Source organism: Oncorhynchus nerka, linkage group LG28 (genome assembly GCF_034236695.1).
Source record: "Oncorhynchus nerka isolate Pitt River linkage group LG28, Oner_Uvic_2.0, whole genome shotgun sequence".
Taxonomy (NCBI): Eukaryota; Metazoa; Chordata; class Actinopteri; order Salmoniformes; family Salmonidae; genus Oncorhynchus; species Oncorhynchus nerka.
Genome location: NC_088423.1, coordinates 70,600,771 through 70,614,473, shown reverse-complemented (window position 1 = coordinate 70,614,473; position 13,703 = coordinate 70,600,771). Strand labels below are relative to the sequence as shown.

Here is a 13,703-nt window from a genome sequence, read left to right as displayed (position 1 = left end):
ACCTGTTGCACCCTATCTGGATTACTGACCTTGACCTGTCGTTTTGACTGCCCCTGTTTAAGTAATACACTTTTGTTACTTCTACACCGTCTGCATCTGGTTCTTACCTGAAACATGATACCCTAGAGCCATTTTACCACATGTAGACCAAATTATTTGCATGATATTGATAAAAATTAAGCCTGACTTGTAATGTTATAAGGTAGGCCTACTGTACTTTTACATTTGTATGAGAGGGGGTAGTAGGCCTAAGCTTTCATTTTTGACAGGCTAAAGTTACTTGATAAAGACATACTGTTAAAAACTGTGCTTATGTCTTGAAGCTAAAATGTATTGTGTAGGGAAAGGGGATACCTAGTCAGTTGCACAACTGAATGCATGAATCGGAGAGGTGCGGGGGGCTGCCTTATAAATCGATGTCCAAATCGGTGCCCCGGGAACAGTTTTAATTGGGTATTAACTGCATTGCTTAAGGGCAGAACTGCTGATTTTTCCACCTTGCCGGCTCGAGGAGTTGAACCAGCAGCCTTTCGGTTCCTGGCCCAACTTATTGTCTGCTACTGGCCAACTTATTTTCTGCACATGCTTGTGAATTGTTGCCTTATATTCAAGAGTGTAATGTGGTTTGGTTCCTTTTTCAAATGTGTTATCTGGTTAAGATAAGAAGTCACTTGCATAGTTAAAGCATACTAGTTGTGGCTGGAGCCTACAGAGATAGTTCATAGGAATATTTACAGTAAATGTCCGTTGCCGAGCGCCGAATCTTCTTGCGGCACATGACGTTCTGTTGCTAATGTGAATTGAAAAGTGAATAAACATGATGTAAACTGAAACATCACGCTGCCTCATTTTTTATTGTCGTGCACGGTGCTCAAGTTCAGAACGGCAGTCATTCAATAATGAGCTGTAAAGAACCGGAGCTCTGGCGTCATGTATAGCATGTAACTGCACAGCCACTGCGTTCCAATTTAGGTGCTTATCAGTGTCCAAATCTGCCATTTTCAACTCGTATCGGGGTACGAGTGTAAAGGGCTACTAATCAACATAATGTCAAGCCAAGTCTCAGACTGAAGGAAACATGAGGTCAACCACCTGATATCAACTGATGTCAGCGGACAGATAGTGGTTTCACCTGTGTGCTAACTGGAACTCTGTGGTACCACTGACTTAAAAACCTGAGACATTACAATTCCCTCTACAGGACAGGAAATCTTTACATTCACACTAATCACACATTGGGGAATAGCAGCCTATGAAATGCCAGCCAATCAAAAAGGTTTCAGTCAATTACAAAGAATATTAAATACACTTTTATGAGCTGTGTTGTGTAAACCTCCAGAGAAATGCCTACAGTGTGAAGAAGATAGTTAGACTCTTCCAAAGTGCTATTGTTCAAGTCTCAGCGTTCTGCAGCATCATTATAAAGCAGAGAAATGTGGTAAATTAATTCGCACACCTCCACCAGGCACCTGCTTGTTTGCATCTGACGTGCGATCAGTCATCTCTCGCAATATTCACCAGATGGTACGTCTACAGGCCAGGAACAGAGGGACCCCTAAACAGTACAGCTACTGTGCTCTGCATGGCTGGCAGCCATAATCCAATAATCACACATTTCACCATGTGTAACACCACACCAAACAGTCCACCTGGGAGTAATGACTTACTGTAAACACTAATGGATCCACAGAGAATGGGACAGAAGGCCTCCCTGCCTACATTTTTTGGGCTGGTTCCCTTTCAGTCAGTACACTCATTACAACACAACGCTATGGGGATTGCGCTCCACCGAGATTCACTGAAGAACCTTTGAGAAAGCATTTGTAGCTACCCAGCAAACTGGGAACCTTCTTAGAACATTAGGTTCCCATTAAGTTCTAGTTTGTGTTTTATCTAACATTAGAATGATAACATCCCAAAAGCATTCACTCAAAGAATGTTTTAGATAACAAAATGTTGTTTTTCTTCAGAAAATGTTTGAAATGAAATATCCTTGGAATGTTCGAACATTCACTAAAAACATCTGTAACGTCTGTAACAACCACCACAGAACATTCCCCAAACATTCTCGTTAGGTTCCCAGTTATGTGATAACATAGAAATGTGTTCAGGAACGTTCTTGCAACATCAGGCGATTGTTTTATACAAACATTGTATACTCATCAGCACAACTGGGCAGTGTTTGTGTTATGATAATTTTTGCCGCACCCTAACAAATGTTCTGGGAACATTCACAGAACCAATTTTGGTATTCTGGGTAGACACTGCACTGTAGACACTGCACAGCTACCAGCTCTCAAGATTTTATAAGACACTTTGATGGTCATACTGTTCAGAGGGAAAGCATTGAGTGTCATTAGCGTGGTGTCACACAACGTCAACAAAACAAAGGAGATGATTGTGGGCTTCAGGAAACAGCAGAGGGAGCACCCCCCTATCCACATCAACGGGACAGTAGTGGAGAGGGTAGTAAGTTTTAAGTTCCTCGGCATACACATCACGGACAAACAAACAAACTGAATTGGTCCACCCACAAAGACAGCGTTGTAAAGAAGGCGCAGCAGCGCCTCTTCAACCTCAGGAGGCTGAATACATTTGGCTCGTCACCAAAAGCACTCACAAACTACAGATGCACAATCGAGAGCATCCTGTCGGGCTGTATCACCGCCTGGTACGGCAACTGCTCCGCCCACAACCGTAAGGCTCTCCAGAGGATAGTGAGGTCTGCACAATGCATTACCGGGGGCAAACTACCTGCCTTCCAGGACACCTACACCACCCGATATCACAGGTAGGCCATAAAGATCATTTTTATTTATTTTTTATTTCACCTTTATTTAACCAGGTAGGCAAGTTGAGAACAAGTTCTCATTTACAATTGCGACCTGGCCAAGATAAAGCAAAGCAGTTCGACAGATACAACGACACAGAGTTACACATGGAGTAAAACAAACATACAGTCAATAATACAGTATAAACAAGTCTATATACAATGTGAGCAAATGAGGAGAGAAGGGAGGTAAAGGCAAAAAAGGCCATGGTGGCAAAGTAAATACAATATAGCAAGTAAAACACTGGAATGGTAGTTTTGCAATGGAAGAATGTGCAAAGTAGAAATAAAAATAATGGGTTGCAAAGGAGCAAAATAAATAAATAAATAAAATACAGTTGGGAAAGAGGTAGTTGTTTGGGCTAAATTATAGGTGGGCTATGTACAGGTGCAGTAATCTGTAAGATCTGTAAGACAGTTGGTGCTTAAAGCTAGTGAGGGAGATAAGTGTTTCCAGTTTCAGAGATTTTTGTAGTTCGTTCCAGTCATTGGCAGCAGAGAACTGGAAGGAGAGGCGGCCAAAGAAAGAATTGGTTTTGGGGGTGACTAGAGAGATATACCTGCTGGAGCGTGTGCTACAGGTGGGCGATGCTATGGTGACCAGCGAGCTGAGATAAGGGGGGACTTTACCTAGCAGGGTCTTGTAGATGACATGGAGCCAGTGGGTTTGGCGACGAGTATGAAGCGAGGGCCAGCCAACGAGAGCGTACAGGTCGCAATGGTGGGTAGTATATGGGGCTTTGGTGACAAAACGGATTGCACTGTGATAGACTGCATCCAATTTGTTGAGTAGGGTATTGGAGGCTATTTTGTAAATGACATCGCCAAAGTCGAGGATTGGTAGGATGGTCAGTTTTACAAGGGTATGTTTGGCAGCATGAGTGAAGGATGCTTTGTTGCGAAATAGGAAGCCAATTCTAGATTTAATTTTGGATTGGAGATGTGTTGATCATCAAGGACAACAACCACCCAACCGTCTATGCCGTTCTGTACCATCACTCATTCATATATCTTTATGTACATATTCTTTATCCCTTTACACTTGTGTGTATAAGGTAGTAGTTGTGGAATTGTTGGGTTAGATTACTCGTTGGTTATTACTGCAGTGTCGGAACTAGAGGCACAAGCATTTCACTACACTCGCATTAACATCTGCTAACCATGTGTATGTGACAAAATTGGATTTGATTTGATTTATACTCAAAGAGGCATTGATTTCATTTACAACCCAAGCAGAGGTAAGTAGAGAATGGAGAGTGTTAGCTTTACTTTTGCTTCCTCATTGTTTTCCATAATGCAGCCGTAGTTCCCCTCAAGCAGCAGTCTCCATTCTAATCTTCTCCCATAGTGAACAGCAGCATACTAAACATTGTCTGAGGGAGTTGAGCTCCAGGTACCATAGAATCTCACTGAATAAAAAAGCCCATGAGATCTCTACTAGACGTAAGAGACTTGTGATTTAAAGGACAGCATACATTTCCCAGCAAATATAAGAATAATACATGGAGCAGAATCTGGAAAAAAAGTATATGAATCCTACATGATTAAATTAGATTATTTTATAATACAATGGTTACATTTGTTTCTAATAACCACTCCAGCACCATACAGTCCCTGTTCAGGTCAAGTAGATTGTGTTCTGAGAGAACCTCGTTTGCTGCCTTGAAGCGCAACACCTTGCCCTTGAAATAGTTGTTCTTTTTTGGCTGAGCACCCTAGCGTTTTGTTTATCCTTGAGCAAAATGTGTCCCTCATCAATCATTGGGTAAAGTTCAATAGCCCAACTGGACGTGCTGTGAATGGTGGGGCTGTTCCTTTTCAGAAAAGGAGCGTTGGTTACAAGCTGCTAGATGTTTCACAAATTGTGTTAATGCTTTCAGAGTGGCACATATCAGTTCAGTGATGGAATGGGGAGTAGCTAAATGGCATTCTCTGTTCAGATCATTCCCTTTATCAATCTCCTCAGGAAAGCAATAGGCACCTCATGGGCACGTGCTGATGACGTTTCATCAGCCGCATTAAGTCATTTGTTTTATACAATTAATAATTAAGAGATTCAGATGTGTGTGAATTGAGAAGAATAATGATGAAGTGTAATGGTTTCTAATGAATCATAATAAAGCACATGGAGTTACAGGTTCATTACCCTGGGAACGGCTGATGACCAAGAACATCAATCTTTTATGACTGATATCCTAACTGAAGCTTCCTAAGAAATTCTCATGTTTGAATGTAATAGGCACAGTCCTACAGTTAGAGCTGTGGAGTCATCAGCGATTTGTGAAGTCATCAAGTGCAAAGTGTTTTTCATATAGATTCAAAGTTCTTTTTATAAAGATTATTCTGTTTTGTACATTTGTGGAAAAAGCTAATGAAGACAACTGCAGAATCAAGGACATAATAGGTTGCTATAAAAACAAAATGCACAGTACAGATGTAGGATCTTAATTTGATCACCCTGTTGCAGGACAAGTTTCCTTTAAAACGTGTAGTGTATTTGAGGTTTAAAAAGTATTTTGGATTTTTACATTTCAGACATGATTTTTCCCTCACGAAAAATGTATTAACCCCTACAAAAATTTCCATTAATTATAATACACATAATAATTCACATTTCCTGTTGCTGCAGGATTATTTTCTTATCTTGTCATGTCCCGTGTATATATATATTTACATCTTTTCTTCGCATATCTTTTTATATATAGATTTTTTTTCTTCCAAAAACTCAACTTCAAAACACTCTCCTGCAACCCGCCTCACCAATTTAAACAAATAAAATTATTCACCTCAAATCTGAAATCCAAAACAGAAGCTAGCCAGAAGCTAGCCAGGAATCAATCACCTATCCGGACCCTGCCGATACGGAGCCCCACCGGGCCTTCACAACTGGACTACTGACGTTATCTGCCCGAGGGAGTTATCCAACTGGCCCCTCTGTCGCGATGTAACCTGAACACCCATCTGCACCCATCTGCGGCCCGCTAATCGTTAGCTGTCTTATCGGCTGCTATCTGAATAGGTCTATCAATTTTCTTGGGTCACTATAACTATATCTTTTTTTGCCAATTGGATTTGTCCCCTCTACCACACAGAACCCCACAAATCTACCGACGGAAACGCACGAGGTGGCTAAAAACAGACCTCCATCCTCTGCCAGCTTGCTACCCATGGCCCGGCTAGCTGTCTGAATCGCAGTGACCCCAACCAACCTCACTACTCACTGGACCCTTATGATCACTTGGCTTAGCATGCCTCTCCTTAAGGTCAATATGCCTTGTCCATTGCTGTTCTGGTTAGTGTTTATTGGCTTATTTCACTGTAGAGCCTCTAGCCCTGCTCATTATACCTTATCCAACCTTTCAGGTCCACCACCCACACATGCGATGACATCACCTGGTTTCAAATATGTTTCTAGAGACAATATCCCTCTCATCATCACTCAATGCCTAGGTTTACCTCCACTGTATTCACATCCTACCATACCTTTGTCTGTACATTATACCTTGAAGCTATATTATCGCCCCCAGAAACCTGCTCCTTTTACTCTCTGTTCCAGACGTCCTAGACGACCAATTCTCATAGCTTTTAGCCGTACCCTTATCCTACTCCTCCTCTGTTCCTCTGGTGATGTAGAGGTGAATCCAGGCCTTGCAGTGCCTAGCTCCACTGCTATTCCCCAGGCGCTCTCTTTTGATGGCTTCTGTAACCATAATAGCCTTGGTTTCATGCATGTTAACATTGGAAGCCTCCTCCCTAAGTTTGTTTTATTCACTGCTTTAGCACACTCTGCCAACCCGGATGTCCTAGCCGTGTCTGAATCCTGGCTTAGGAAAAGAACCAACTCTGAAACCTCCATCCCTAACTACAAAGTTTTCAGACAAGATAGAACGACGAAAGGGGGCGGTGTTGCAATCTACTGCAGAGTTCTGTCCTACTATCCAGGTCTGTACCCAAACAATTTGAACTTCTACTTTTAAAATTCCACCTCTCTAAAAACAAGTCTCTCACCGTTGCCGCCTGCTATAGACCACACTCTGCCCCCAGCTGTGCTCTGGACACCATATGTGAACTGATTGCCCCCATCTATCTTAAGAGCTCGTGCTGCTAGGTGACCTAAACTGGGCCTTGCTTAACACCCCAGCCATCCTACAATCTGAGCTTGATGCCCTCAATCTCACACAAATGATCAATGAACCTACCAGGTACCACCCCAAAGCGTTAACACGGGCACCCTCATAGATATCACCCTAACCAACTTGCCCTCTAAATACACCTCTGCTGTTTTCAACCAAGATCTCAGCAATCACTGCCTCATTGCCTGCATCCGTAATGGGTCAGCGGTCAAACGACCTCCACTCATCACTGTCAAACGCTCCCTGAAACACTTCAGCGAGCAGGCCTTTCTAATCGACCTGGCCGGTGTATCTTGGAAGGATATTGACCTCATCCCGTCAGTAGAGGATGCCTGTTATTTTTTTAAATGCCTTCCTCGCCATCTTAAATAAGCATGCCCCATTCAAGAAATTTAGAACCAGGAACAGATATAGCCCTTGGTTCTCTCCAGACCTGACTGCCCTTAACCAACACAAAAACATCCTATGGCGTTCTGCATTAGCATCAAACAGCCCCTGTGATATGAAACTTTTCAGGGAAGTTAGAAACCAATATACATAGGCAGTTAGAAAATCCAAGGCTAGCTTTTTCAAGCAGAAATTTGCTTCATGCAACACAAACTAAAAAATGTTCTGGGACACTGTAAAGTCCATGGAGAACAAGAACACCTCCTCCCAGCTGCCCACTTCACTGAGGATAGGAAACTCTGTCACCACCGATAAATCCACTATAATTGAGAATTTCAATAAGCATTTTTCTACAGCTGGCCATGCTTTCCACCTGGCTACCCCTACCCCGGTCAACAGCACTGCACCCCCCACAGCAACCCGCCCAAGCCTTCCCCATTTCTCCTTCTCCCAAATCCAGTCAGCTGATGTTCTGAAAGAGCTGCAAAATCTGGATCCCTACAAATCAGCCAGGCTAGACAATCTGGATCCTTTTTTTCTAAAACTATCTGCAGAAATTGTTGCAACCCCTATTACTAGCCTGTTCAACCTCTCTTTCGTGTCGTGTGAGATCCCCAAAGATTGGAAAGCAGCTGCGGTCATCCCCCTCTTCAAAGGGTGGGACACTCTTGACCCAAACTGCTACAGACCTATATCTATCCTACCCTGCCGTTCTAAAGTCTTCGAAAGCCAAGTCAACAAACAGATTAACGACCATTTCGAATCCCACCGCAACTTCTCCGCTATGCAATCTGGTTTCAGAGCTGGTCATGGGTGCACCTCAGCCACGCTCAAGGTCCTAAACGATATCGTAACCGCCATCGATTAGAAACAATACTGTGCAGCCGTATTCATTGACCTGGGCAAGGCTTTCGACTCTGTCAATCACCACATCCTCATCGGCAGTTTCTCAAATGATTGCCTTGCCTGGTTCACCAACTACTTCTCTGATAGAGTTCAGTGTGTCAAATCGGAGGGCCTGTTGTCCGGGCCTCTGGCAGTCTCTATGGGGGTGCCATAGGGTTCAATTCTTGGGCCGACTCTTCTCTGTATACATCAATGATGTCGCTATAGCTGTTGGTGAGTCTCTGATCCACCTCTACGCAGATGACACCATTCTGTATACTTCTGGCCCTTCTTTGGACACTGTGTTAAAAACCCTCCAGACGAGCTTCAATGCCATACAACTCTCCTTCCGTGGCCTCCAACTGCTCTTAATACAAGTAAAACTAAATGCATGCTATTCAACCGACCACTGCCTGCACCTGCCCGCCCATCCAGCATCACTACTCTGGACCGTTCTGACTTAGAATATGTGGACAACTACAAATACCTAGGTGTCTGGTTAGACTGCAAACTCTCCTTCCAGAGTCACATCAAACATATCCAATCCAAAGTTAAATCTAGAATTGGCTTCCTATTTCGCAACAAAGCATCCTTCAGTCATGCTGCCAAACATACCCTCGTAAAACTGACCATCCTACCGATCCTCGACTTCGGCGATGTCATTTACAAAATAGCCTCCAATACCCTACTCAATAAATTGGATGCAGTCTATCACAGGGCCATCCGTTTTGTCACCAAAGCCCCATATACCACCCACCACTGTGACCTGTACGCTCTCGTTGGCTGACCCTCACTTCATACTGGTCGCCAAACCCACTGGCTCCAGGTCATCAACAAGACCCTGCTAGGTAAAGTGCCCCCTTATCTCAGCTCGCTGGTCACCATAGCAACACCCACATGTAGCATGCTCCAGCAGGTATATCTCTCAGGTCACCCCAAAACCAATTCCTGCTTTGGCCGCCTCTCCTTCCAGTTCTCTGCTGCCAATAACTGGAACGAACTACAAAAATCTTTGAAACTGGAAACACTTATCTCTTTCACTAGCTTTAAGTACCAGCTGTCAGAGCAGCTCACAGATTACTGCACCTGTACATAGCCCATCTATAATTTAGCCCAAACAACTCCCTCTTCCCCTACTGTATTTATTTATTTTGCTCCTTTGCACCCCATTATTTCTATTTCTACTTTGCGCATTCTTCCACTGCAAATCAACCATTCCAGTGTTTTACTTGCTATATTGTATTTACTTCGCCACCATGGCCTTTTTTTTCCTTTACCTCCCTTATCTCACCTCATTTGCTCACATTGTATATAGACTTATTTTTCTACTGTATTATTGACTGTATGTTTGTTTTACTCCATGTGTACTCTGTGTTGTTGTATGTGTCGAACTGCTTTGCTTTATCTTGGCCAGCTCGCAATTGTAAATGAGAACTTGTCCTCAACTTGCCTACCTGGTTAAATAAAGGTGAAATAAAAAAATGTAACATTTAAATCCTGCTGTAGGAAACTCATATTAAGATCTTACATCTGTATAAGAAGCATAATGAATAGGTGATGATATACAGTGAGCTCCAAAAGTATTGGGACTGACTATTTTGTTGTTGCTTTGGCTCTGTACTCCAGCACTTTGCATTTGAAATGATACAATGACCATGAGGTTAAAGTGCAGACTGTCTGCTTGTTTATTATGCTGATGAAAATACCCTCAGATTAAAGCTGACAGTCTGCACTTTAGCCTCATAGTCATTGTATTATTTCAAATCCAAAGTGCTGGAGTACAGAGCCAAAACAACAACAAATTTGTCACTGTCCCAATACTTTTGGAGCTCACTGTTAAGCCGTTTCCTATATTCCAAATGTGTCTTTCTAAATCGAGCACAGTTGAGGAGTTTATAATCCAGGGGGGATGGACCCAATCCTTGTTGTTGAGTCAAAGTTTCTGTATGTTCTGTAGCTAAAAGCTGGGAGTTGGAGAGACACAGAGGCTGCCATCCATCACTCAAAATGAGCTCGGGTTGGCAATTCTGTCAGGGCTGTGAATGTAATACATGAACAAATCCCCATCACTCCGCCCAGACCAAGAGACAGCGAGGGAAATAGAAAATAAAGTGTGAGAGAGAGTGCGAGAGAGAGAGAGAAAAGGCATACGTTAGAGAGACTGATGTATGGAGTCTGAGAGAAGATGATGAGGGACCAGAGAGAGACAGAGAGAGTGGACAGACAAAGATGGTTCCTCCTTCATGCTTCTTTCTCTAGCCCTGTGATATACAGCCTTTCTCCCTGCAATGGAGAGTAGCTGGATAACAAGGCTGTTAGGATGTGCCTAAGGGGTTCTCATTGCCTGTTCGTAAGGATAATCATTTAGAAACTCACTCTGATACAACCCTGTCAGATGACCTCATACTGATTTGAATACAGTGAAATACACAAGATGACAGGTTCAACTAAGGACCGACAACATTCCAAACAATATACTGTAAGTTATGCTGTTTACAATTATCCTAAAATACAGTAGTGTGTAGTTCAATGTTGATACATTGAGAAGTAATTGGCAGCCATTCCAAATTCTGTTTGGCTTCCAATGAAATCCTGATCCTTCCTCCAATCAATCAGATGATTGGACACCTGTCAGAGTCCCTGTGGCACGGAGACATGTCTTCCTCAGGCCGGGTACATCATCCAATCAGCCAGGTAAATTGGCCCTTCTTCCCCTCAATGGTCACAGTGTCTCCTGCATGCTAATGCTGGGTGGAGGTGGAGGAGAACTCTCTCTGCAGACAGAGATTCACATTATGATGCTCCTGGTGCTGGAGGACAGTAGCTAGATGGTGACCCCCTGAAACGGCCTAAGCAGCACCATGGTTCAACAGGCTGACAACGTTTAGTAGAGATAAGATTAGCAATCATGACGATAATGATAAGGATAAATCTATCAGAGTAAATCTGACAGAATGCTCTGGCAAACAGGTTGCAATGCCATTAGTAAAATGTCATGGCGCGACTAGCTTTCCTGAGGGACCTCAGGGGCTGCTCTCTGCCTCCCAATTACATGATAAAATCAAAGATTCCATGGGACACGGTAATCCACTTGAGCTGAGGGAGGACGGCAACAACCTTTGGAATTTCACCTCACATAGGTGGGAAACAGATGGCATCTCCAGATAAGGGCACTCAGCCTACCCCCCAGTACCCAGGTAATAATGGACTGTCCCAGGAGGCTGTCAGCTCACTGAGGCAATAAAGTGTGCCTCAGGTACCTAGGGATTAGCAGAAGAGTGCAGGAGGTTGAGTGCACAACCGGATAGAGAGGAGAAAAGAGACGAGGGAAAAAAGGAAAGAGGGGTATCTTTAAATTAGTTCTTATCCCAGCAGGGAGAGTATGAGGTTCTTCTGGCTGACCTCAACCCACTGACCCACCCATCAGCATTCTCTCCAATCACCAGTCTACACCAACTGATAGCTGGCATTATTGAATTTTAGTGATGTAGTCCTGCACAAACTCTACAACAGCAGGATGTTTGCTTCCATCTCACAGCTGGCGTCATCTTTAATCAGCCTTCCCATCCACACCAGACTGTGTGACGGTGGTCATTAGTAACAGTAGACACAGGCCGCTCACCGATATGGCTGCACTGTTTTAAAAGACTGTGTGCTTGTGGTGAGACTCCATAGGATCAGCTGGTGTTTTAAACCACAGTTTGAGACAGATCTCAGAACCAGTGAGCTCACACAGCTGGGAGGCCATAATAAAATTCAAAATACTTAATTACCTCTCTGGATGGTAATCTACCATCAGGCAGATCTCCCTGCTTTTCCTGCTAATTACTATTCTTTCACCTATCCTTTAAATCCAGTGAGCACAGCCCATAATTAAGGACATTAAAGAGCTAGATTATAGAAAGATAGTAATTACCCCTTTGTTTCCTGCAGACTAAGACTAGAAGATTCCCACTTATAAACTGGAGTCCAACAGAGCCAAGACCCAGAGCGAAAGAAAAGTACCGCCGCTCTTGTTCTCAAAGGAAAAGGCAATCAAACAAAATATGGGCAAGCTACGGCTGCTTCAGACAAAACACTTGATTGCAATACACTTTCATCATGGGTCATTTCAGTTCAATACAGTCTAATGATGCTCACCGTTGTCACTGTAGTCGTCAACCAGGATGATCTCTTTGAGGAGGTGGGAGGGGGTCCTGTGCATGGCAGAGTGGATGGAACGCAGGATGACGGACAAGGCCTCGTTCACAAAGATGAACACAATGCTAACTTGAGGGAGGTTAGATGGATACGTGATGTTTTTACACCTGGGGAGAAAACAGACCTGATGTGAGTGGCGTGTGGAAAGAAGGGACCTGATTTAGAGAAGTGCACATTCAAAGCAATAACATTCTAGCTATATTAAAAAGATGTGTCTGTTTCTCAGACGCCTGGGGAATTTGTGGTCTCAATGTTGAGGTGGTTGTTATGTTAATGTCCCTGGCAGACCTCCAAACCCAACAGCAGATGTGACAGTAACAATACGTGTATTTCAGTGTGATCCAGATTAAAGCATCTGAAGCAAACAATGGGATAAGATATGACACTTTTCACAATGTAATGTTATTGTATGAGAGCCGCAGAGAGACAGAGAGGGGGAGTGAGGGTCTTTTATGCTCCTACTGGGTAGACAAGAGTTGGTAATTATGAGAGGTAAAATTACACCCCACTGTTTTGAAGTAACACTTCCCTTCTGGGTTGCCAGTCAAAACAGGGCTTGAGTCAAATGCAGAGGCATATTCTCAACATGAAAACCCACTAGGCAGCTGTGTTTTTTATGCTCTCTACAAAGTCAAACAAGTGGGGACTCTAATGTGTGCTCTTCCGTATCGTCTGTATCCCAAACTATCACAACTAGTGTGTTATAGTAAGACCATAGTGAATTCAGACAGTCTGGATATGAAGGTCCTGTTAGCCCCTGGGCTCCTGGTATGACTTGGGGGGACAGCAGAAGTTTAAGTGGGTGATATTCTCAGTGGTTCATTCAGATAGTTCAGCGTACCCATCAGGTCTGAGGTCTGGGATGGCTCTGTCCAGGGAGAGGCGGTCGCTGAGGTAGCCGTTGTAGCCGTAGTACTGGAACATCTTCAGGGCCACCCTGCGGCTGTCAGCGCTCAGCTCCTGACCCCAGTGGGCAAACAAGGACGAGTCAGAAAACGATTTGTCTCCTAGAACATCCTCTCCTTTCAGGGGGGTTTCTGTGGGAGCCAGAGAGAGAGAGAGAAAATGAATATTTGTATAAACCAGCCACACATAGACCCTGCCTGTTAATGAGGGTGAGAGGAACGCTGCAATAACAAGGTCAATGTAACTACCGTTAGAAGACATAGTAGAATTGACGTTACACTGCTTATGTCCACACAGCTATCACACCTTAGAAAGCAGTAACAATACTCACATCAATATACAGTTCAGAATGTTGAGTAAAT

At 43.5% G+C, this 13,703-nt stretch overlaps 1 protein-coding gene across 1 annotated transcript in view; it reads right to left on the bottom strand.

Moving 5' to 3' along the window:
- LOC115113634 (polypeptide N-acetylgalactosaminyltransferase 18-like) overlaps positions 1-13,703 on the bottom strand; it is an 87,638-nt gene that overhangs the window by 39,286 nt on the left and 34,649 nt on the right. Inside the window, exons 2-3 of the mRNA XM_029641495.2 lie at positions 13,277-13,472; positions 12,376-12,542 (exon numbers count right to left, since the gene is read on the bottom strand). Coding sequence (XP_029497355.1) covers positions 12,376-12,542; positions 13,277-13,472 — 363 coding nt within the window. The remainder of the gene's footprint in view (positions 1-12,375; positions 12,543-13,276; positions 13,473-13,703) is intronic.